The sequence below is a fragment of the Gymnoscopelus microlampas genome (genome assembly GCF_963454915.1).
Source record: "Gymnoscopelus microlampas genome assembly, chromosome: 5".
Taxonomy (NCBI): Eukaryota; Metazoa; Chordata; class Actinopteri; order Myctophiformes; family Myctophidae; genus Gymnoscopelus; species Gymnoscopelus microlampas.
Genome location: NC_139942.1, coordinates 13,210,228 through 13,236,720, shown reverse-complemented (window position 1 = coordinate 13,236,720; position 26,493 = coordinate 13,210,228). Strand labels below are relative to the sequence as shown.

Sequence of the window (26,493 nt, the reverse complement as noted above, 5' to 3'; positions counted from 1 at the left end):
TGTGCTATATAAATACAATTGCCATGCCTTGCCTTGCTTCTTTAACTTTAAAAATAACTCTGGTATTTGATATAGTATGTTGTGGTTGTTTGTGGCCCATTCACAGTCTACTCTACATGTCCTTCAAGCTATCAATAGCTTGCTCTTTTGTATGTTCCCGCCATTCTTTAGGGATTTCTCCACTGCCTTCAAATTTTTTGCCATAACGATCCTCCAGATCCTTTTGAAATCGACAGACAAACCATTTCCAGTATGTCAGTTTTGATTCATCAGGGGTAATTCTCCAGTTAGCATAGTCTGGACCAGCTGTCCGATACCCTTTGTATGGAAAGCTCTCCCCTGGATTTCCTCGAGGGAAGAAGATTAAATCACTAGCAACATCTGTTGTACAGAAAGAAATGCAAAGTTCCACTGTGTTTGTCCAGTGCCATCCAGTGATTCCAGACGGACGATGAAAAGGGACAATGTGATCATCTGGACTGTGATTCTCAAGGGTGTTGGTACAAATGGCTTTACAGAAAGGACACTGTACCCAGCAACACCTGCACAGTTGGTCGATAAGAATGCTATCTGGTTTCTCTCGGGCATCCACCATTTTGAATGAGAGGCCGTCCAGATCTGCCTTCATGGAATCAAAGCCTTTTTGAATCTCCCCTTTAAGAAAGTCAAAGTCAAAGCTATCTGTGTCATTGAAATTACCAACCCAGTTGGTAGCAGTAAATCTTAGGTAACCTTTTACCTGACTGGAAAACTCCTCCAGCCACATGTCAGTGTTTTTGTGTTGATTCAGAGACTTGAACTTTGCTGTCGCGTCATTCAGTGCTTGATTCAGACGCCTGACTATGTCCTCCACATTCTTCTTCATGATACAGCGTACTTCGTTGTCATTGTGTGAAATGTATTTCTTAACATTTTCTTCTATAAATGTCTCTACGTGTTTCCTTGGATTGCTGATGTAGTTCACATAACTGCTAAACTTTTCTTGCTCTGCTAGTGATTTTAACACATGTTTCTCCAAGTCCCTCCTATTCCCACTGAAGGGAGGGTATCCACATTTCATCTGTCCAGCCAAGTCAATGGCAGTCTTGTCACATACAGCTTGAATTGTAGACACTTTAACTTCACTGCAAAGTAATCCACTAAGCACAGCAGCCAATGAGCTACCTTTACAATAGCTTTTGAATACGTTATAGTATTGGTCCTTTTTGTTTTCCAAATAAGCGAGTGCATCATTGTTCTTTTTGAATTCTTTGTGAGACTCTAAAAGCCAACTTTTTGCAATGTCAAATACATGAAGTAGAAGTTCAACTGTGAACTCAGTTTTAAGGACATATTCATCTCCCATTCCAAACTTTTTCACTTTGGTTTGGACCATATTTGCTACTTCATACAAGTAACTGATATCATAACCTGTAGTGTTAACAGGTTTGGCCTTAATTAAGGCATTGGATTTGACCTCAACCTCATCAATGAATGTTTTTATCTGTTGAACATATTCCTGAGGAAGTGTGTGATTAGCCGAGGTGAGTTTATTTTTTAAGTGAGTTGCAGCTTGTCCAAAATGTTGTAGAAAAGTTTTATCAGCATTGTCTTTTTTGATTATGTTTACATAATCATAATAATTTGCAATTTTTGATATTTTTTTGTAATCTTGTTTGCATTTTGCTATGACATTCGGCAGTGTTCCACTGAAATTCTCTTTAAGGACAGAATCAATATCGTCATGAATGTTGATCTCCTTTATGGGATGAATATTAGCAGTGAAGTCAGAAACCCACTTTTTCCAAACAATGTTGAATTCCTCTGCAAGTGCCTTTTCATCCTTTCCTGTTTCTTTTAATTTGTGGGCAAGCTCTTGGCTCTTTTTTATTAGCTTGTTCTCATAATCTGTCTTCTTGTCATCCAGCATTTTTCGAGCATTTCTTTGTTGAATGATTTTCTCTAGCTTCTGTTTAGCTCCTTTCACCTGATCATTGTGGAAATTCTCAATGTTGATTTCAAATCGTCCTTTCCATTGTAACAGTGTATCTTTAACACTGTTATCGTCAAAGTGCTTTTTCATTTTTTCGTCCACCTCTTTTCGGCTCTTATTAATGCCTTTGACAAGATCATGGTGGTCAATTTTGGTCAATGGTGGTCTTTCATTTTCAATTCTGATGAAAAGTTGGTTTTCAGTTGTCAACATTGATTGCCTTAAATCCCAGGTCCATCTCCCGTACTCTTTTTCAAGTTTTCTGTACAGTGCAATTTCCTGTGTGTTTTTGAAACTGAAAACAAAGTTTTCATTGAGCAGGGCATCCCAAAGGTCTTTAATGGCGCTGTTGAATTCTGATAGTGTCAATCCATTAGACTTAGATGCTTTTGAGAGGATTGTGTTCTTCAGCTCTTGGATGCTCTCACTATAACCTGGGTTTGGAGGGGCCATGGGTGGATTGCCTTCCCACAGCTGAGAAATGTATTTCACATCTGTTTCTACATCAAATGCAATGACATCACTGAATAACTTTGCAGCAGAACCTTCCTCTTTGGCAGCTAACTCGGTCATCTCATCAAGTTGTTCTTGTAGACGTCTCTTTCCCACCTTGTTTTTGTCACCAGCTTCAATAGCTGTAACATTCTGGTGAACGAACACACAACTTGGAGACAGTTTAACCTGTGTCATTCTCATGCAGGCCTGAACAGCAATATGAAGAACATCTTGCATATCAGCTGGATTCTCTCCAAAGATGTTGATCAAAGTCATGTTTCCCAGGCCAATGACAAATGTTGCCAATTCATTGTCATGGTGACGAGTGTCCTGCCCTGCCAGCTCAGGAGCACGCAGTCCTTCAGTGTCCACAACCAGGACATAGTCAAATTTGAAGTCTTTCTGGATCTCCTCTGACACTTTCACTAGCTGCATGAAAGCCCCTCTAGTGCACCTGCCAGCACTTACTGCAAACTTCAAGCCAAACATTGCATTCAGCATTGTAGATTTCCCACTGCTCTGAATGCCTAAAACTGACAAAACAAAAACTTTCTTGTCTCCGAGTGTTTTGATGACCTCACCTAGAACACTTGTGATCCATGTTAAAGGCACATGAGCTGCATCTCCATCCATCAGTTCCACTGGCTGTCCTGCTATCATAAGCTCTGCAGCCAGCTTAGGGTAATGAGACAAGTTCTCTCTATTACTAAAACATGCACAGGCTTCATAGATTTGTCCTATTTCTCTCAGGATGTGCTCAACTCCAACAGTTGCTGACTGTAGTTTATCTGAAATGTCCTCCAACTCCTTTTGCTTCTTCTTCAGCAGCGGTGATGTGTCCTGCTCTTTCTTCTTTTTCAAAGCCAAGACCTCAGACCACTTTTTATCATATTCCTTGTTGATTTCAGAGAGTTTATCTGTGAAGACGTTATCCAGAAAGAATTCAATCCATTTTAGGAAGTAGAGTTTTTCATTCAATTTTGGAGATTGCAGGTTTTTAATAAACATCTGCATCAGCTCACTGGATGGTTTGTCACATTGTTCCTGTCTAATTTGTGTCATCTTCTTTTCTTTTTCAGATTTGTCCTTCTCAAGGTCTCCGCTGAGGTGGTACAGCTCTTTATTCACTCTACACCACTCATGCCACAAGTGCCCATGACGTGGTAGAAATGTGTCTTTGATCTTTGACAGCTCTGTTCTTTCAAGTAAATGAACAATCTTCGTAGCAGCAGATTTTCCTTTTTTGCATTCAGGGTCTTCTTCATCTGTTTTGATCCCATAAGCATTTCCCATGCTTTCAAGTTGGAAGGATGCTTTTGATGTTGACAATATGTTTCTAATGATTCGGTTCAATTCTTCAGCCACATCTGACTGACTTCTATCCTTCACACCCATTGTATACTTTCCTAGTTTTATCTGTTTTGCAACAGAGTCATTATCAGCAAGGAGACAAATGAGAGGTTTTGGACCCTTAAAAAGGTCTGACACCATTGTCATACTTTTGTCACCTCTTCCCAGAGTAGGTAAAAGGACAACATTGACTGAAGCCTTATCGATCAGTATGTTACGCTGTTTTTCAAGTGATAGGGCATCTCCATGAAGATTACAGAAGGCAACACAGTCAGAGAAAGCATCATTTGTTTTTCCAGCCGGGAAGTACCAGGCAATCTCTGCCATACCATCTATCAGGCAGTGAGATTTGGTGGCACCTGGACGATTCCTATGAAAGAACGTGCTGTGACGGTCATTGATCAAGGTATTCATCAGCTGAGATTTAGATGATGACACTGAGCCAAGTCGGAAAAATGACACCATAGGTGTCTCAGCTTGGCAAATAGGCAAGTTCCTACATGTAATGGCACCTGAATTATCAGTTACATTCCAACTTTTTCTTATTTGCCTAAATGTCCACAAAGGACACTGGATGTCCCTTGTGAATGGGTCAGGCACAAGCAAAGGTAAGGCATATTGACACTGTGATAATTTGGTGATCATGTTCTGCCTGAGAAAGCTATCTGAGCAGTGAAACACAGCCATCTGAACATCCATTGGATGGACATGACAATGCTTAATACTCTGATCAGTGTTTACATTGGCCATGCTTAGAATATCAAATAAACTTTCTTCTGTGGCAACCATGTCAGAATCTGGATTGTCTTTTAAATGGTCTTCTTCTGTACTTGCTACTGTTACTGGAATGTACCTGGCTCTATGGTCTAGCATCAACAACTTCTGAAGGAATGCATGAGCTACATCTCTCTCAGTTATCTCATGAGGCTTTTTTATGGAAGGACCTATTTTCAGAAAGTCAGCAGTTGACAACTTAACTTGATAGTTGTGTTCGAGGTTAAGTCTGCAAAGCAGTTCATTAAATTCTCTTGAACGTTCGACTTCTGGGCTGATCTTTTCAGAAATGTTCACATATTGCAGTCCGTGGCCGACCTTTAAAATGAGCAAAAAAATAAAAAAGTATGTTAATACAATCTGATATGGAGCAGAAAGCCCTGAATGTCTTGTGACACCAAATACAGTTAGTTATCTTACCTCAGCCGTGTTCTTGATGCTAACTTCATCGGAGGAACCTATTTGTATAAACAAATACAGGTTAAACCATTACAGTAAACTCAATGCTGTGTTGTTTAAATATAATTAGTCATAACAAATGTTTCCCTGAAAGTAAGTGTAATAAACTTTGAGGTGTTCAGTCACAAGTTTACTGGTTCTAATAAGCTTTCAGTATGTTCACTTGTGAGAATGTGTTCTATGTTCATAACTTCATCTCTGAGCTTCCAGCATCAACAGCTTTGAGGTATAATAATAATTATTATAATAATAATAATAAGGGTAATAATAATAATAATAATAAGGGTAATACTAATAATAATAATAATAATAATAATAATATGAATTTCCATTCTTATGAATGCTAGCCAGTGGATACTGGCTGTAACTTTAGTTGTAAGCCCCTTTACTGTGTTGCATTATTATATTTGCATTGTTGCTTGCAGTCATATAATTGCTTGGAATGATTTAAGCCATTGTATATATTGTGAGTGAAGAAATAGCTGTTGTTGGTCTATGAAACTGAATAGCACTGTATAGACTGTGTTGTATAGGCATGGACTGCAGCCTTTGAGCAATAGGTGTAAGATGGACTCGATATGATACACAGTTTCTAAGCTCAAATGATTAAGATTGGGTTTAATCATGGCTTGAATACAGTATGTGGTGTGTGCATGTATGTGCACGCACACAGGGGTGGGGGGCTCTGGAGCTTCAGTGCCCAGGGGCCCCCAGGGGTGTTAATCAAGCCCTGTGTAGAAGGTTTTGTGCAGATTGATCAAACCCCCCAAGACAAGTTAGAATTTAACTGATATAATTCAAAATGGTGGGAGATCTAAAGGTCAGAGGTCAAAAGTCAAAGAGGTTAAGTTGTTCGCCATGAGGAGACATATGTGTATTGAAGTTTCATGGTATAGCTCACACAGGGTATGAGTTATACCGGTTCAAAGTTTGCATTTTCAATTGAGTGCTATAGCAGCACCCTTTGGCCAATGGTAGAGGGTTTTGTGTCTTCGCCATTTGACATAGCCCTCTACCATATTGCAGAGTTTCGTTAAAAAAACAACTGCATGGTTAGGCAAATACTAAAACGCCGGAAGAATAATAGAACCAACAAAAACAATAGGGGACCACGGCACTACGTGCTTGGCCCCCTAATGATAATGATACCTCATCAAGCATTGAAATATTGAAGGACAATAAAAGCTCACCTCTTTGTGGATCCTTCAAGATGCCAGCACCATCCTGTTGAACACAGTCATGTTATTTCATTTCAACAACATGCACAGTATGGTATTGTACAGTATGAGCTCTCACCATCATTATAGCTGATGATTAGTAGTTGTTCAAATAATTGCGAGAACATATAAACAAATTTACTTTTTGGGCTTTGTAAACAAAACAGGGTCGCCCGGCGTAAAGCTCCTGGCGCTGGACCTCCAGGTGTTCCATGGTGGGCATGAGCGCCAGGCCCTCGGCCGTGCGCCACAGAAGGGTTACACCACACAGGTCGATCAGCGAGCCGTCCACCAGTTCCTGAGACTCACTGTCCACCTGGACGGAGAACATAAGATTTGGTTGATGTTTTTTGTAGACAAGAATGCAAATATATATGATGAACATAGATTTGAACATGCTTTGTCCAAAGCATAAAACTAAACAGAAGAAGCTTGAGAGCTTATTTCCATTTTGTGGTACTTTGAGTGCTTGTGCAAATGTGTTTGGGGGAGGGTACAGACATACAGTACATAGAAATACAAATAAATGAATCAATCAAGATTAATACATTTATACAATTCAATTTCTATAATACAACTAAAATGGCAAAACCCAATGGGTACATGGGTTATAACTCAATAAATTGATGGTTAGGCCTAGCTGATATTAACCCCATGAACCCGAGCATTCCTATTCTGGGAATGTCATAATAGGCCAACATTCGATCAAAATAGGCCAAAGGATTTGGTGTAGAGGGGAAGAGGGAGGGGACAAACTATAGACCCCTGGAGGACCCCAGTCAATTAAGTATAGGGTTTAAATTAAACCAACATGCAAATATCAAATGTACATACAGAGAATGTAATAAGGGTCTCTTGGACCCCCTGACCTGACCCCCTGACCCCAACACAAACTAAAATAGGAAATACATGCAAAATATTTACACTACTCATATTTACACTTACACTACTAAGCTTATTTTCATGCCAATATATCTGTTGAAATGTCCCATTCCGATTTCTTAATAATAATAATAATAATAATTATAATTTTAACATTAATAATAATAATAATATTAGCATGAATAATAATAATAATAATAATATGGCACACAACACCCACCAAGCAACACGCTTGGCTTATTCTAATTTCACGTTCAGCAAGGGCGTACAAGTCACAAGATGAATCAAAATTTGCATGTTGCGCAAATCAGCGATGCAGAGTAACACTTTTATTATTATGTGATCTTCTACCAGGGTCATGTGTGTATTTATGTATGAGACACTGGGTGATGCTCCAAAGCTAACTTTATTGCAAAACTTATTTTCTTTGGATTCTGAACTCAGCCCAGCACCTGGTTATTAGTGAATGGATGTGTGTGCTTTATCGTTTGCTTCTTTATTTATGTATGGCAAAAAGGGAGGCATGTGGTGCACTAAATCGTCAGAACGGAAGTTTGTGTGACCGTCTGATTTCTGTATCTTTGATTTCGCACAATGACGTGCACTGCCAACTATTCTAGATTTATTTTGTTTTGATCATTTGTCTGTGCACGTGTACTCTTTGTTGTGAACATGTATACTGTATATAGTCCTCACCATTTTCCCCCGTTGCTGATCCCAGGAGGTCTTCCGGAGGGTGAAGGTGTTGCCGCACACCGAGATCTCCCTCCACAGGCCGGGCTTGGAGTCCTGAGTGAAGCCATGGTGCGGGTGCATCACCAGCACGCCGTTGGTGGTCAGTCCGTCCATCTGTCCATCAGGCGTCTTCCATTTAACTGAGTTCTCCTGCAGGGGGAGGAAGGTGGTGAAAGAATCCTCAGATTTTTTACCAAAGTAAAAGCAGCAATACCACAAAATACTATGTTACAACAAGTAAAAGTACTGTATTTAAATATTTACTTTTAATACAAAAGCATCGGCATTGAAATACGTGTACTTATAGTAAGGAGAAGTACCAAACTTTTTTCAAAAGTAGCAGATCTAAAAGCTCACAACACATCACATTGCAACGCGCTGTAATTGCCTATTTTCCAGGTTTTCATTTTGAATGCATTTGTTCATAACGGATGAATCAATATCAAACTAGAAAAAGTGCTCCTCGGAGCACAAGTCTCCGCCAGGTCAGGTAGATTATTGTGGCCTCCTGGTGGCGCTATAATAGGCCAATGTGAAAAGGGTGGCATTTCTTCTTAGGCCTTGCACGACAATCGGACACTGCATTCATGATTTGAGGCATTTTGTTCCAAAAATGTGGTTTGCTAAATTAGACCTGCTGGTGGCGCTATAACAGGCCAATGTGAAAAGGATGGCATTTCTTCCTGGGCCAAGTGGGAATCTCTGTGGAAAATGTCATGGAAATCGCATGCTGCGTTCATGATTTGAGGCATTTTGTTCAAAATGAACCAATCCTGCAAACTTTGGAAGCCAATCAGGATGGAATATGGAAAATCAGACAGATCCGTGTTGATCACATGACTATAGAGATACTGTGTAACGATTTGCGTGTTTTTTGGACAAAATCTGTAGGAGTAATAGCAAAAAATGTGTTTTGCAAAAGTCGGCCTCATGGTGGCGCTATGACAGGCTGATCTGAAAAATGTGGGGCAGAGGTTCTGCTTGTGGCATCAAAGGGGTGTGTGTGTGCAGTTTCACAGCGACCGGGCCAACGGTGGCGGAGATTAGCTGGTCGCAGACAGACGGACGGACACACGGACACACGGACGGACGGACGGAGGGTAAAACATACTCTCTCGCCAAGCCTTCGGCCTGGCGGAGACAACAAGTTATGATTCCCTGCACAGTCATACAAACACAATTGTGTATGAGACATTTCATCTGACATTTCATAACCTACATCCAGGAAGATGTTCTTGGAGGAGTCGAAGCCGCCGGCATAGATGTGCGCGGCATAGGGCGGGCTCCTCTGGCAGATGATGCGGCAGGACTGGCTGTCGGGCACTGTGTCCGTCACCACAAAGTCAATGGGACTCTCCGTGGACCGCCCAATCTGTTATAGACAAACACACAAGGGGTTGCACATTATTTTGGGGATGTCATGTCATTATAGTTACTCATTATAGGAGGGTGGCGATAGCTGAATGGGTATTGAGGCTGCCTTGGAAACAAAAGGTCCCAGGGTTGATTCCTAGCAGGACACTTAACCCTGCTTATCCGCCAATCAGGAGAGAAGACAATTATTCATCAGCTTCAAATGTTCCAGTTCCAATATTGTTTAGTTGTTTTCACTAAAGAGCTGGAGAGACCGGATTCTTACTGAACAAACACTCTATAACTATCAGAATACAGCATTTTTAATGATCAATCAATCGACTGTGTTCCACCTTGGATCAGTGGCAACTAGACTGAAAGAACGAGCCGAATCGATGGTCTTGAAGGGCGGATCCAAACCCAGCCGCCCGGATTCATGCGGCGCTTCCTATTGCTTCACCAATCTATGCCCCCCCCCCCCATTTGTGCTGACGTCACCAAATTTAGAGCAACATCCCTCTGCACTCTGATTGGTTAGGAGATAACAAGGTCCTAAGACCATCGTTCCTGCATGGCTCGCCCAGCCTTTTTTTCTTTTGTAACAAAACAAAAGGCATAGGTTTCCGAGGCTAGTGGCAACTAACGTAGCATACTTTAAGTTCCTATTCATTGATATATGTATTGGTTATATTTTCAATACAATCTTAGCGTTTTGGCAATTATGTGGGGGCCCACTAGCAATATCCTCACGGCCAACATGGTTCTGAATCACTGGTTTATATAGTGCAAAGCATAATGTATGCATGTTGGATCCTACAGACCTGAAACATGTCCGTATTGCTGTCAGGACCGTATTCCACCACCACCATGGAGGCTTGGGAGAGAGTGTAGGATATGCTGTGCTGGTCCATGATGCTGATAGCCTATGGAACACAGAGAAGTTCACTGTTAGAAACATCCAGTGGTGGAAAGTAACTAAGTACATTTACTTAAATACTGTACTTAAGTAAAATGTTGAGGTATTTGTACTTTACTTGAGTATTTCCAATTTCCAATACTTTTACTTCTACTCCACTACATCTCAGAGGCGAATATTGTACTTTTACTCCACTACAATTATTTGCAGGTCTTAGGTGGAAATCAAGTAATAACGCCACCATCTTATGCACAATCACTATTTTACAAGTCACGCTGAACTCAAACACTTAAGACTTGTCAGCATAGCAAAAGTTTTCTTTTGCTAATATAATATGCTAATACTTTTGAACTTTTACTCAAGTAAGAAAGTATGTTTTACACTGTGGTTTTGTTACTTTTACTAAAGTCCCAAATCTGAGTACTTCTTCCACCACTGATTGTACCTTTGCTGCCTCTGGAGTGCCGTCCATGTGTACAGTGCTTGGTTTCACACCGTTGGCCGTGGCTCTCTGGCACAAAGCAAAGTGGCTTTTTGTCCTGGCCTCGTCCCCGTTGGGCAGGAAGCCATCGTACCTGTGAAGAGAAGATGAAACAGTGGTGGGAGCGCTGTGGTTAATAAAGTAAGTTTGTGACAAGTTTAGTTTGGTTTCAAATCTTTGGAACAGCAAGTATGCGTGGGCAGTGTTGTAATATGGAGCTTCATGGCAAAGAGTCATAGGATCAACCTGGCCAGGTTATATGATGTACAGTACATAGATTATAACACTTTGTGTTTGGCCTGCGAGGTTACGTCTGCCAACATTTCCACAAGTCCCCATTTGTTTATTTTCACTGACAACGCTTCTTCTTTGAACTTATGTGGCACACTTTTTACCACTTAACCACTTATTTCTTGCATTTTTTGCACAACCAGAGCTGGCAGTAAACACAAGCAGAGTTCACTGTGGTTTTACCCACCATGGTGGCTGGTAAACCGACAAGTTAATACTGATCCCTGACTCTTGCCCTTAAACTAGCCATCTGTCTCTACACTATACAATTCCCACTCAAACTACAACATGGTCACTGTCGGGTGGAAACCTGACATGTCCCAAACCCTATTTTTTCAGTATAAATGAATCTATAGTTATTATTAAGTCACAAGTTCTTGTCAATAACCAACACACAAACTTAACCACTTTCACTTTCCAACATTTTACAAAATAGCGAAAACAACCGATCAACAAATTCACAATGGGAGCCCTGTGAGCTTGTAGATTGGCTATTTTAACGACAGTAATGAATGTAAAACCTACACACTGCATTTATTTGCTTGAGTAGTCAAATTTGGTCAAAGCAAAACCACTGTCACCTGCAAGGTTCACTTTTTTTGTTTTCTTCAGAACTTTTAATCTATTTGAAGCCAACAACTGACAAAATAAGAATATTGATAGCTTCATTGATGTAAGGGACGGTTATTATTTTCTTAATTTTTTTTGTTTCGTTTTTACTAAAAAGGAATTGAAATCCCCTCGATTAAGGTGGAATTAGTCACAAATGCCAATCAGTAGTTGAAGGTCAATGTAAGCATTCCAGTAAACCAAAGACAAACACATATCACTTACAACCCTTTAAAGTCTAACTCTAGACGATGCTGTACAAGAGCCATGTGTGTTTTAGCAAAACCACTGAGCACATTCACACAATGGCCATTTAGCTCTTATTGTACAGTACGTCACCAAGTGATGAGTGACCAAATGATGACTGGCATGACCGCAGTGGGAACATGGTCAATAGGCTCTATGCACAGCAACTGTATTGGAAAGACATTGGGCGGCTTTCTTAATTCTTTCATAGGTGTACCAATGATTCTAATGAATGCTCCGTTCCATTTAGTGTAGCACAGATATGTCAAACTTTTTTATTTCAAAATCCCCCCCTAACTTTCAGAGTTATCAGCACCCGGACACTGGAAGGAATTGGCAGCTGTGCATAGAGCTTATTCAATGAATATTAATAAATGAACGTTTCATACCCCAGGACAATGAGCTCCCCATATTTGACTGGGCCTTTGATGGAGGCCGGTGAGCAGGACATATTTTCTTGCCACTGCGACATCGGTGCTTCCTTCCGAGGAAGGGTGGTGCAGTGCTCTCCGATAGCGAATCACTCTGTCACCTGCTTCAAAGTCTAGTGGTTGTTGCTGTCCTTTACGCCACACTTAACCTGCAGACATCACAGGAAAAACACGTGTTAGGTTTAATTCTAAAATGAGGCATTCTCTCTTTAACCACTTAAGCCCTGTTTATACTTCAGTGTACGGCAAAAATAGCCTAAATCTTCACGCCCACACCGCACCAAATCCCGAAGCTTGTTAATCTAAATATTTATTTTTCAATATTATGAAAATGTTTGAAAATGTCCCTCTACAAATAGGGACGTCACATTTAAAGTGGTTAATACAAGTGTCACTTTTATAAAATTCTGATGTAGGTCGATCTAAAACCCAACTGTAGATACTTTTGCAGTTATTGTGGTTGTTACTTTAAAATTGACATACCACAATTATTCAGCAATAAGCATTCTGTAAGATCTTCAGATATCACCCCCACAAACATAGACAAATTGGAATGAATCGGAATTATGTATATAAACGGAAAATTGGAGGCAGACTAAACAAGCTAACCAATGTTGCAGATGCGGACAGATATCTGTTAGTTTAAGTGGAAGTACTCTGATTTTTTACGTAGGTAAAAGTATCAAAACCACAATGTAGAAATACTCTGTATTATAGTAGTATAAGTAAAAGTCCTGTATTCAAAATTGTACTCAGTACAAAAGTATTGGCATCAAAATATACTTTTATCAAAAGTATAAAACTCAAAATATTTCAAAGGTAGCAGATCAACAAGCTCACAATGCGTCACAACGCGAGGTGTTGTGAGCTTGAAGATCTGTAATAATACATCTAAATCTACAAAGTAACTTTTAAATAAAATGTTCAAATAATTGAGTAAAAAGTACAATATTGCCAAACCGGCCTGACACACAAGAGACATGTGGATTGTGTGAGCTAGTATAGCCTATAGACGCACTAGCAACAATGTTTAGTTTGTATTTCAGACAAAAAAATCAGAAGCAACGCCTGCAGTGAAGCTCTACATTTACTTACATTAAATAACTGCTGAAATAAATACAAGTTCACTGAGGTGTGTGTGTGTGTGTGTGTGTGTGTGTGTGTGTGTGTGTGTGTGTGTGTGTGTGTGTGTGTGTGTGTGTGTGTGTGTGTGTGTGTGTGTGTGTGTGTGTGTGTGTGTGTGTGTGTGTGTACATACGAAACAACACAAAACAATTACTTAAATGGCAAAAGGAAAAACCCAAGACAATTCTTTTCTTACTTACTTGACTTATCTTGAGTAGTATATCCAACAACGGCTGGGTAGAAGAAACTAACAGCTTCTCAAAAGTAAGTTTTGTAGTAATTATATATATATATATATATATTGTAGTAACAGCTCATCCGTTTGGTCAAGTCCTCAAGCCGCAATGTCTGAACTGAGGTTCATGAAGTGCTATTTATATGTGCTGCTCTCTCTTTCTCTCTGATTCAATCATGTACAGTTCTCTGACAGTCAGCATGAACAAAGGGTTATCTCTCTCTCTCTCAATTCAAATCAATTCAATTCAATTCAAAGGCGCTTCATTGGCTTGAGCATATCTTTATATTGCCAAAGAAAAAGTGGAGCAAGACAATGCAAAAAAAATACGTAGGTACAATTATAACAAAGAATAAAGACATGTGTAAACAGCGCTGTGTTACATTGCAACTTATAGAAAAGTATCTTACAAAACCATATAATTGTGCATTTGCTGTCAGTAAAAAGTTATACATCCAAGTAGGATGTTAGCTTGGGAAAAACATTTGAAACAAATGGCATCAATGTTTCAATGTTTTGCATTCACTTCACTTTGTCTAAAACCTTTGGGACAAATAGCAGCAACGTTTTCATTATGTATATAATAGTAGTATTTACACTATTTCTATATATATACGGAGATCACTTGGTGCAGACAGGGCAGACATAAACATGTATTCCATTAATCCTTCTCCTGTCACAACAGCTCACACATCTTGCTGCTTTGCACAATGTTGTACTTCACCCAGCAGATATGAGAGTGTTTTGTCATTGTCTCCGCCAGGCCGAAAGGCCTGGCGAGAGAGTATGTTTTGCACCCTCTCTGTCCGTCCGTGTGTGTGTGTGTCCGTGTCCGTGTGTGTCCGTGTCCGTGTCCGTTTGCGTGTCCGTGTGTGTGTCCGTCCGTGTGTGTGTGTGTGTGTGTGTGTGTGTGTGTGTGTGTGTGTGTGTGTGTGTGTGTGTGTGTGTGTGTGTTCGTCGCCCCCTCCGTTTGTGAACAGCTAATCTCCGGCACCGTTGGCATGATCGCAGTGAAACTGTGCACACACACTCCCTGGATGTCAGAGAAGAACTTCTGCCCAAAATGTTTCACATGGGCCTGTTATAGCGCCACCAGGAGGCGGCTTTTTGCAAAACCTTTCTTCTTTTTTTTTACAGTACTCCTACAGATGTTTTCCAAACATCACCCAAATCGGTACAAAGTATCTCTATAGTCATTAAAGTCATTCAGATTTCTCATATTTCATCCTGATTGGCTAAGAATGGCTCTCAAAGTTTGCAGGACTGCTCCGTTTTGAACAAAATGCCTCAAATCATGAACACAGCGTGTGATTTCCGTGAAATTTTGCATGCACATTCCCACTAAGCAGAGGAAGAAATGCCACTCAAATCAGCCTCCTGGTGGCGCTATAACAGGCCAATTTGTGTTTTTACTTATAACTGCACCGATCTGTGTAAAACTTCGTATGTGCACTCCCTAAAGGCCAAGGAAGAACATTTGAAAAAAACTCCCATATCTGCTGGGCGAAGTACAGTACAACAATGTGCTTGCAGCAATATTTTTGAGCTTCTGTGATAGAGAAGGATATCAAACAGAACAATCATTGTCTGTATTCCTGCACTATCTGCATCGAGTGACCTAGGTTCATAGAAATAGATTTATTGGATATAATAGGTTCTTGGTTTACCAATGATCCTAGATTACTATTTCTATGCATTTGATGTATTACCTCGTGATCTCCTTGCTTACTGTAAATCGCTCTGGATTAAGAGCATCTGCTAAATGCCTAAATTGTAAATTGTAGAAACACTGTACATACAATCAGAGCAATTACCTTTAATCACTTTTGAAAAAATAATGTAAATGAATTGTAAAAACACTGTACTTAACAAAAAATAGCTGCTATTTGTGCACAACTTTGCAAAAGCTTATCCATAACCTTTCCTATGTGGATATATAGTCTAACTATTTCTGACAGCAAAAGCAAAATTCTTATGGTCTTGTAAGTTACACATTATTTCTATTCCCTTTTTATTGTACATACATTAGTTTGTTTTGATTGCATTGTTCCACTTTTGCTTTGGCATTGTTTTCTCATGCCAATAAAGCCTGTTGAATTAAAATTTAATTGAATTGTGCGTGTGTGTGTGTGTGTGTGTGTGTGTGTGTGTGTGTGTGTGTGTGTGTGTGTGTGTGTGTGTGTGTGTGTGTGTGTGTGTGTGTGTGTGTGTGTGTGTGTGTGTGTGTGTGTGTGTGTGTGTGTGTACTAGGACACCATTCTTGTCCTATTAAAATGTTTTTAGTACCACCACTGACATACTGACATACTGATATGCATGTGTATGTACAAGCGGCTTGACTACATCCCTCGTCTTTAGCGATTGCCTTTTCCCCCTTTTTTGTGGCAATTTCGCAATAACCATATACTTACAAAGCCATGAAAATGTTCATTTTCTGGTACATGTAGGTAAGGGTACGTCATAGGCAGACCTGGCTCCCTAGAGAAGACAGCACCCACTGCACACGAAATGAACTGGAAACTGAGCTACACTTCCTAACCGCCTGCCCACTGTACCAAGACACACAGAGACACATACTGTACATCCCACAGATTACAATCACCCAAGGAGAGTTTGAAAACACTAATGACAAAAAACTCCCATATCTGCTGGGCGAACACAGCAGCAAGATGTGTGAGCTACTCTGACAGAGAAGGATATCAAACTGAACACAACCACCTTAAAGACTACTAATCATTGTGTGTATTCCTGCACTGTCTGCATCGAGTGACCTCGTTACATAGAAATAGATTTCTTGGACATTCTACTGTTTAGACTGATGATAGGTTATTGGTTTACCTATGATCCTAGATTACTATTTCTATGCATTTGATGTATTACCTCGTGATCTCCTTGCTTACTGTAAATCGCTCTGGATTAAGAGCATCTGCTAAAATGCCTAAATTGTAAACTGCAGAAACACTGTACATATAAACAGAGCAATTACCTTTAAACACACTTGAAATGGTGTAAATTAATTGTGGAAACACTGTTCAGTACATAAAAAAAAGACACTTTTGAAAAACAGCTGCTATTTGTGCACCAACTTTGCAAAAGCTTATCCCAAGCTAACCTTTCCAATGTGGATATATAGTCTAACTATTTCTGACACCAAATGAACAACTCTTATGGTTTTGTAAGTGTGTGTGTGTGTGTGTGTGTGTGTGTGTGTGTGTGTGTGTGTGTGTGTGTGTGTGTGTGTGTGTGTGTGTGCTCCGTTTTTAACAAAATGACTCAAATCATGAACATGGTGTGCGATATCTGTGAAATGTTCCACACACATTCCCACTAGGCCAAGGAAGAAATGCCACTAGAAAAAAATCAAATCAGCCTCATGGTGGCGCTATAACAGGCTGATTCTGTTTTTTATCTATAACTGCACCGATCTGTGTAAAACTTTGTATGCACACTCCCTAGAGGCCAAAGGAAAAACGTTTGCCCTGCATTTTTCACACCTGCCTTTTACAACGGCACCAGGAGGCCGACTTACATAAAACACAGTTTTAGATTTAATCCTTCAGATGTTATCCAAATTTCACGCAAATCGGTACACATGATCTCTATAGTCATGTGATCAAGACGGCTCTGTTAGATTTTTCATATTCCATCCTGATTGGCTAAGATTGACATCTAAAGTTTGTAGGAGTGGCCCGTTTTTTTTTTTTTTTTACAAATCTCTTTATTATTTTTTTCAGACAAGTTAAAGTCAGTCATGTCAAGCAGTACAACAACAGGTCTGATTTTTTTGGACAAAAAAACACAAATAAACAAAGCACATTATAACAAACAATAAAAATGGGTAAAGTAATCATGGTACATGTTAAGAGAGGTCATGAAAATGATAAGAATTAAAATAAAAACAAACAAGACAGACAATAATCAAAGACACTCAATCATACCAGGAAGGGGAAAGGAGAGAAGGGGGGAGGGGGGGGGGGGTTCTCTGCACAGAGCACTAATTAATTTCGTAATATGGGTGCCAATGAGGTCTGGTAAGGGTTACTAAAATTCTTTGGAGAAACATGGTAAAAAGAGTCGTTAAGAGAGAACTTGAGTTTGGTCTAGTCTCTCCTTCAAGGGAGACACTAATTTGTGGGTTCTTCCACCATAGTTAGGGTGTCAATGTGGTCTAGAACGGGTAGCCAAATTTTATGAAACATCTCCAAAGAGCCGTTAAGGGAGAACCTGATCCTCTCAAGTTTGAGACAGTATAGGATTTCCTGAATCCATCTATTGTGTGTAGGAGGAGAGGGGTGTATCCATTTAAGGAGAATAAGCCTCCTAGCGAGTAGGGTCGTGAAAGCAATAACTCGGCGTGCTGAATTGCGCACAACAGGCATTACTGTGGTTCCGAGAAGAGCAGTGAGGGGATCCGGGTCAATTGGTTCACCCAACACTACCCCAAGGGTGTTAAACACCTCTGACCAAAATGTTGACAATTTAGGGCAGGACCAAAACATGTGCATGTAATCTGCTGGCGATTGTTTACACCTATTACAAGCATCGGACCTCTCAGGGTATATTCTGGCCAGCTTTGCATTGGTATAATGGACTCTATGTAATATCTTGCACTGCAATAGTTTGTGCCTTGCACAAATAGAAGAGGTGTGACTGTGAACCAGGTCTATAGCATGGTCCCACTGATTATTGGACAAGGTGATACCGAGGTCCTGGTCCCAGGTAGCCCTCAGGGAATCTAAATGAGTCGAATTAACTGCAAAGATTGTGTCATATATAATTGAAGTAAGCTTCCTGTCACCCGCTCTAAGGGATAAAAAGGAGTCTATCACCGAGTCAGGTGGCCGGTTCGGGAACTGAGGGTTCTGACTTTTCACAAAATGCCTGATTTGAAAAAAGCAAAACATGTGAGATTTAGGGAGGTCGAATTCAGCAGACAGGGCTGCAAATGAGGAGAAGATATTGTCAGTATAAAGGTCTTTGATGGATCGCAGACCCTTGTCTGCCCAAATCCGAAATACAAGGTCAGTACATGATGGAAGGAAATGGTGATTCCTGTATACGGGTGCTAGATTTGAGGACCTGTGTAAACCAAATTGCCTTCTAAACTGGTTCCAAATCTTTAAAGGAGCTACACCATGAATTTAAAAAATAATAATAATATTTGATATCATATTGTTTATGTCCCTCAAACGTTTTTCAAAAGGTTTGAGCCTAAATCAAGCCTCAGATATACTCATTCCAACTAACTTCTCTCTGGCTTATAAAGCACTTTCACCTGCAATACCACATTGTCCTGTTTGGCACGGGGCGCTATTGAGCCAGTTTGTATGCATGTCATGTCCTGGTTCTGTGTGGAAAAAGTAAAAAAAAAAAATAAGAAAAAATGTATAAAAAAAAAAAAATGAAAAAACTTTTTTTTTTTTTTTTTTTTGATTTTTTTTTTTTGGTTAGAACTGAAAAACGGGAGGAATTGTTCCCAGACGTGACGTAGGGTGGGGGAACAAATCTGACGGACTGTTTTCAGACCAATTTACATGAAAACCACAGATAGCCTATGAAAGCCTGCATGCTCGAAGTCGGGTATTTGTTGGAACAGAAGAGAGGTGGGGGAGACCAAAAAAACACAAAAATGAAGAAAAAGTTAAAATTCATGGTGTAGACCCTTTAATGTATTAACTACGATAGGGTTTTTGGACACTTGCTTAACCGGGAGGGGTAGTTGAGAGCAGACCACCGACCATAAAGAGAGATTCGAGGAAGCTCCCTCCATGTTGGCCCATTGGGGTTGTACTGCAAAAATCAAATTAGTATTCCAGAAAGTTATTTTATGTATGTTAGATGCCCAATAATACTGACGGAGATTGGGAAGCGCTAAACCACCCTCGGTTGAGTTGAAGGACCGTGCCTCTGATTCGAGCCTTTTTATTACACCATAAAAATGAGTTAATGAGCCGATCGAGAGTATAAAAAAAAGATTTGCTGATGAAAATCGGAATATGTTGAAAAGGATACAAAAAACGGGGCAACACCACCATCTTTATCAAGTTTACACGTCCTAATGAGAGAGGCAAGGTAGACCATCTAGCCAAGTCAGACTTAAAACGTTCCACCAGGGGGCTGATGTTCTTTGCGAATAACTCTATGAAAGTTTTAGTAAAGAATATTCCCAGGTATTTAAATCCCTCCGTAGCCTTTTTAAAGGGAAAGAGAGTTTGAGGAAGCTTGTCGGCCAGAGCGTTAACAGGGAAATATTCACTCTTCTGGAGGTTAAGTTTGTAACCAGAGAGTTTCTTGAATTGCTCTAGGATGTGTAAAATTGCAAGAACAGAAGATGACGGATCAGAAATGTACAACAGAAGGTCATCTGCATATGAGGAGAGCTTGTGCATAGAGCCAAAGGCCCGTTTTGAACAAAATGCTGCAAATCATGAATGCAGTGTCCAATTGGGGTGAAACTTTGCACGCAGAGTTGCACTACGTTGAAGAACAAATGCCACACTTTTAACATTGCCCTACTACTGTATAACGCCACCAGGAGGCCGATTTTTGCACATTCTTTCTTTTATATTACTCACTTACTTACAAATTGTGTCCAAACATCTCGCAGATCGGTACACATTCTCTCTAAAGTGATCAAGACGGATCCGTCCGTTTTTTCACATTCGATCCAGATTGGCGAATTCCGAACATTGCTGGCCCACAATAACCTACCTGACCTGGTGGAGACCTGTGCTCCGAGGAGCACTTTTTCTAGTTAATCATGATTTCAAACTCTCCTTGGGTGATTAATCTGTGTAAAGTATGTGTCTCTGATGCTTGGTACAGTGGGCAAGTGGTTAGAAAGTGTAGCTCAGTTTCTACCTCATTTTATGTGCACTCTTCTCTTGGGAGCTGAGTTATATAATATTATGAAAATAACTGCTCAGAAACGGCATGGTCGCTGACATTGACAGGTTGGTTAATGCAAAAAGAGATGTCAGGTGCCTGGAAGCAGCAAGTGACTGAGATGAAATGTCACGCTGGCTACCCCAGGTAAAATTGCCATTTTGGCAATCATTAAAAAGGTTGTTGTTTTTTAACTTTAAAAAAGTGGTTATTTCTTGGAAGCATTTAGACATAATATGGTGATTCATTGTCAAAAAAGTCTGAGTTTGATTGTTGGAAGCAGGCCTGCATAAAGAAAGGTTGTGTACCCATGTATACATTTGTAGCAGAGACGGTATTTCAAATGTAATTATTCTATTTTAAAATGGTTTATTGGGGCTCCTTAAACAAAAATAGCATGTTTTCTTCACCTCTCTTACAACATTTATTGTAGCCTACAACTGTGATACCAATAATACAATTCTTAATAATAAATCAAATGTGTAAAGGCAGTTGTAGCAGTGACTGAGAGGACAGGCTGAAAAACAAAGCCAATTGTGACAGCTGTGTAAGTAAAACGTGCGCGAGCGCACATGCGTGTCTGCAACTGGTCACGGCCTTCATCAAGTCACCTTTAGACCAATGTGGCCCTTACCCCAAAATGAGTTTGACACCCCTGTTCTATATCAATGATTATCAGAATATAGTTTTAACCTTTTAACTAATAACTTTTTTTTTGGTTTTAACCTAGAAATATCACTAGAACACCTTTAAAATACTAGTATACTATTCAGCAAATTACTTCATAATGTTAATTAGATGTAAGCTAAACACTGATCAATTGTACTCTCAAAGCTCTCATTGAACCCAATAGAAACATGTGCTAAGAGCAGCTCTGCTACAGTCCACAGTTGCCACATACTGTACTGTATACAGTATGTATAGCCTGTATGTGATTTATATTTATTTCCACCAGTCCAGAGGTCAGGCCAGAGGTACGGTTTGTAGTTCTCACTTATTTATTATTATTTCATTATTTATGTGTCAGACGTTCAATAATAATCATGGATATACCCATATTTCAATAATGGGAAAGAAATAAAAAATGGCTTTCAAGAATGACAAAGGACCCTCATGTTAAACTGGCAGGTATGGTCCTTTATGGCAGTGGTTCTGAAAGTGGGGCCCAGGGACCCCCAGGGTTCCTTGAAGGGGTTCCGAGGGGGTCCCCAGGAAAATGTATGAATAAAGCATCAAAATCAGTTTAACCACTTTAAACCTATTTTATACCTCAGCTGTTTGAAAATAGCCAATAGCCAAATAGCCAAAAAAAATGTATCATCTTGCAAAAAGTCCCTGGCACAACATATATTTGAATAAGGGGTCTGTGGCTAAATACAAATCAATGCGGGGGTCCTTGACTTGATAATGTTTGAGAAGGACTGCTTTTTCATGTCAAGGACCCCCAAACCGATTATGTATTTGGCCAAAGTTCTGATTCACAGTCCTTTGACAATGCAGCCTGATCAAAGGCTTTTCAGTTGATTAAATCTGGCTGTTGTCAAACTGAGATAGACAGGTATCAGTATGCAGAAATAACAATGTCCTATGATTAACTTGAGTAGTTCATTCATTATTTGAACACACTAGGTTTTTCTGGTTGATATGCAGCCTGAAAATCCCATCCTATTAGCGAGTTATGGCTTTACAATTCTGTAACACTGCTGTAGCGCCCCATATGTGTGCAATTTAGTTGCACATGTGGTCCCTGGTTTGGCTATTCTGATAGCAGACCCCTACTGTACCTACACACAGCTGTTTCCTGATAGCCTACGCCCTACGTCACTAGCACAAAGTGACTGAGTGTAGAACGGAGCTCAACCAGGCTCGAAAATGTCACAACCGAAGTAGCGGTCCATTTTTCCGCCTTGTTTTGAGATATGGACATGTTAGCAGTGTACACGGCACACTCAGTCAACTCAGACTCAGCACATCAGTTGAAAAACTCTGCCTTAGTAGGCTACACATTTTCATAAACACTTAATGTTTGTAATCGCTAGTTTAAAGTCAGTATTTTTTATTATCGTGATATGCACCTCAAATGGACTCTTGGATATATTTCTTTCCCATTATTGATATCTTAGTATATCCATGATTATTAATGAAAGTCTGACACATAAATAATAAACTCAATGGAGACTCTTTGAGTCTCCTACCAGTCATCAAATTATTTCCTTAGGCGTACTCTGGCTTTAGTGATAGCCCCAGACAGTTTTGAAGTGGTTACGTTTAGTATTTACTGTAGATATTTTAGACCCCCCCCCCCAACTTTGTGCCAGACATGGCTGGATGCAATTGGAAACGACAACATAACAGTTGAAGACGTACAAGCAAGAACTCAGGATATGCAGCGACCACTTTCAAGCCACAGACCAAATAGGTGATCGTCTGAAATCTGGAGCTGTGCCCAGTATCTGATGGTTGTGTGTCCAATTAAGGCCTCACATTTCAACCAACGTTTAATATATTATTTGGATGGATGGATGGATCATAAATAACCTTGAATGTTTACTATTGCAATTTCTCCTGGGACAAACCACAGATTGACTGGATTACATGACTCAGTAGACACTCTTCATATTTAACACTATCCATTCAATAAGTAATGTTCTGTTCTTTCTATTGTTTTATTTGTTTACTTATTATTTATTATTATTGCATTTTGAGTGCATGGTTTTAATATCCACTGTGCACTTACCACCTTTACTACCAGTAACTGATTGGTGTGACTCAATGATTGGACCTCACTTCTGTGCGTGTCCCCTAGTTTACAGTGTTTCCCAAACAGTGGGTCGGGACCCATGTTTGGGTCGTGGACCAATTTTGAAGGGTTGCAAATAATATCCCCTTTTCTTCGTTTCCTAAATTAAAAAAGATATACATACTATTTCAAAATATTTAAAAACAGTTAAAAAAAAAAAAAAATCACAACGTTTTATCAATTAAAAACAATTCCAAGTATATCATAAGTACATGATTAATTAAAATTAATTAAAAATTAAAAAAATGAGCTAAAATGTTCTGAGACTGGGGACAAAAGTAACAGGGGGCAAAGGTAACACACTCAATAATTCTAATTAGAAATAAGCTAGAGGGGTGAGAGTTGTGCACATGCTCAGTAGGGTCCTCTCTTTGCCTATGGAAGGATAGAATGATCATTTCATCTCAGCAGAAGTTTTCAACAAAAAACTGATTTTAAGGTGTAAATGTACATTTTTGAGTGTACAGTAGGATATTTTCCTTCTGCTGTCAAAAGATAAGATGTCAGCTAATTTTAACTTAGATGAATTGTATCCCTATGTTATTGGTCACAAATTAACATCAGCAGCCTAAGTTAGTATAGGTGTTTCTAGCTAGAATATGGGATTTTATAAATCGTATTATTAATTAGGGCACATATATATGTTTCTTATAGCAAAAGATGACTACGATAATTGAAGTAGTCTGTGAATTATGAAGGCAAATACAAAAAGTGTTACTTTTGTCTCCGGTCTCCCCTACACATTGGCCCTGTTGGGGGGGGGGGGGGGACTGTTTCTTATTGGCTTTTCATGTCTTTGGTCGTATTCTGGTTCGTCTTCATGTCGTAAAATCGGGGCGTTTTGAGAATATTTAAGGGCGTGTTATTTAAATGACGCTCGTTTCAGCCGTGACATTTATCAACGCTGGGACCAAGTGTAAGCTCGGATCAGCTGTGTAGGATGCGTTGATAAATGTGACTTCGACGTTGGTGTACGGCCGAATATATGGAAAAATATACGCCGGTTTATACGCTGCGTTGATAAATGAGGGCCAGTATGTCTATTCAGTTGATTTAGATACCTGATGAAGGTCAGTTTACCAAAATGTTTTCTGTTAAATAATGTTTTGTAAGTGAATAGTGTGCAGGACCAGTTCTTTTGACTCTAACCTGGCTGCTCTCTCCTACACACCCGTCCTTTCTAAGTAGGTGTGAAAAAGACATTAGACTTTAGGTAAACCATTTATACAAATACCGTAACTTATTCTACAAATTATGTCCACATTAATTATCTTAGACAGTAACTTACCTTGGACAAAACACATGAATAAGATAGTTGCTAGGATGAGAAATGGTACTTCTATAATGTGGGAAATGGTTGATACAAACTGAACCAAACAGGGGATTCAGGCTTTAATATTGTCCAATCTTGATTATTTTCCAACATTATGATCTAGTGCTACAATGGATAAAATAAAGACATTATAAATGTACAAAACAGAGCAGTGGGTTTAGGTTCTGAATACAGAACTAATGCTGTTGTAATGCATAATTGTCTAGCTTGGATATTTGTTAAAAACACATTACTCTGTTCATTAATTCTGCAAAGACTCATTTATTTTGTATAATACATGTTTACTCTACCATACATGAAAGGAGGATATTTCACCTTTCCAAAAGCAAGATCAGACAAACTCAATTAAATAAACATGGCATGCTGAGCTATGCATAAATGGAATCTAGAAATATCAGAAATATCACACAAGAAAATGGTAAATTTGTATTTTAAAATAGATTAAAACAGCATATTTGACTAGGAATTAATCATTACTCATGTCACTATGTTTTAGGGTGTAAGTTGTTATGTAACACTGTCACAATGAAAAGTTGTTTGTGGTCTCCAGGAAGAATAGCTGCTGTTACTGTATGCTGCAGCTGATGGTGCATAAAAACAAAACATTTTTATTTTCCTTAGATGTCATAAATCTTCATTCAGGTTGTGGATTAGCTTCGGCTGTGATGCAGATGACCCTCGTTTCCATGATGATGCAGATTGGTCTGTGCTCGTGTACAACTCAAAGCCTGATATATACATGGTTGAAAATAGCAGATCTACAAGCTCTAGGGGGTCCTCAGAGTTACTACAGGGGGCCGCCAAATCTTTGTGTGATTGGAAACTTTATTATTATTATTATTATTTATTTTTTTACATTAACCACTTGAACCCTAGAATCCCTATCCTGAGGGGAACATTAGCAGAAAATAGCCGATCTACAAGAGCAGACTAAGTACAGAGTTAAAGGTCAAGTATATTAATTAAGGGTTTATAAGTGGTTAAATGTCTGAAAATATTCATTAACATGAATCCAAAATTTGCAAAAAGATGTGTAAATAAACAAAACCATAAATGTATCCAACACTGATGACAGTGCTGTCAAACAAGTCTATAAAGGTATCTATGAAATCTATGAAAAGTTTAATCTGCAACATATTTTTATACAATATGTAGTGAAGGGGTCCCTGCTGAATCAAAAACGTTGAAGACCCCATGGTCTAAATGGTTAAAATGGAGCTTTCTGGATGGACAGGAAGTTCAGTTCCTCAACTGTGATGTCATGACATCGTCAGTTACATCAGAGTTAGAGGAGATGTGACTGGAAATGCAACTACTGTACTTTAAACCATTTTATCAACTGAAGAGTCATTATGTAACTACTGTGTGATATGTATACCTTTTTTCAGAACTTTTTTGTCTTCATGTTTTCTATAATACAGCTTTTCTGAAGAAAAAACAAATACTACTGTATTACTGTATCATGTTGTTTTCTTGCTGTATTGTCAACTGTCCATTACCGCACCAACCCATAACCCATACAATATAGCTAACACCAATGGAATGGTTGTAGTTGGTCTACCTGCTCTTCTATTGAGACATTACATGTCTCAATACATTTATTCCCTGGTGTGGAGTAGGACACTACTGGTTGCTGGAGGTACTGAATAACACTGCATAAAACTAACTCTAAAGTGCTCTCTGTTATAAATCAACAGAGACAATTTCAGCACCCAGGTTATGACATGAAAGTAATGGATTGTAGCTTTAATGATGCACACACAAATAGTTTCTTCTCTACGTTTTAATATCATATTATAGAGAAACATTTTTGTCAATTACACAAAAGGTTTAATTAGTTGAAGATCACTCCATGTACATGACAACACAATGGCCCAATCCAATTGAATTTTGCATCTATCACT

The 26,493-nt window shown here is 39.3% G+C and overlaps 4 protein-coding genes across 6 annotated transcripts in view; 2 read left to right on the top strand and 2 right to left on the bottom strand.

The window, feature by feature from the left end:
- LOC311046270 (uncharacterized protein) overlaps positions 1-26,493 on the top strand; it is a 249,409-nt gene that overhangs the window by 96,001 nt on the left and 126,915 nt on the right. The window lies entirely within an intron of this gene.
- The window catches only part of LOC311045925 (C-type lectin domain family 17, member A-like), a gene marked incomplete at its 5' end in the record, with an annotated part of 158,061 nt that overhangs the window by 68,647 nt on the left and 62,921 nt on the right, over positions 1-26,493 (top strand). The window lies entirely within an intron of this gene.
- Positions 113-1,060, bottom strand: LOC311045932 (interferon-induced very large GTPase 1-like; the record flags this gene model as incomplete). Its single annotated transcript, XM_084058005.1, has 1 exon — positions 113-1,060. The coding sequence occupies one exon, from the start codon at positions 1,058-1,060 to the stop codon at positions 113-115; it is 948 nt and encodes a 315-aa protein (XP_083914131.1).
- Positions 1,057-12,252, bottom strand: LOC311045931 (interferon-induced very large GTPase 1-like; the record flags this gene model as incomplete). Its single annotated transcript, XM_084058004.1, has 10 exons — positions 1,057-1,060; positions 1,779-4,909; positions 5,012-5,049; positions 6,241-6,274; positions 6,410-6,583; positions 7,846-8,034; positions 9,104-9,256; positions 10,059-10,160; positions 10,599-10,728; positions 12,170-12,252. The coding sequence occupies 10 exons, from the start codon at positions 12,250-12,252 to the stop codon at positions 1,057-1,059; spliced, it is 4,038 nt and encodes a 1,345-aa protein (XP_083914130.1).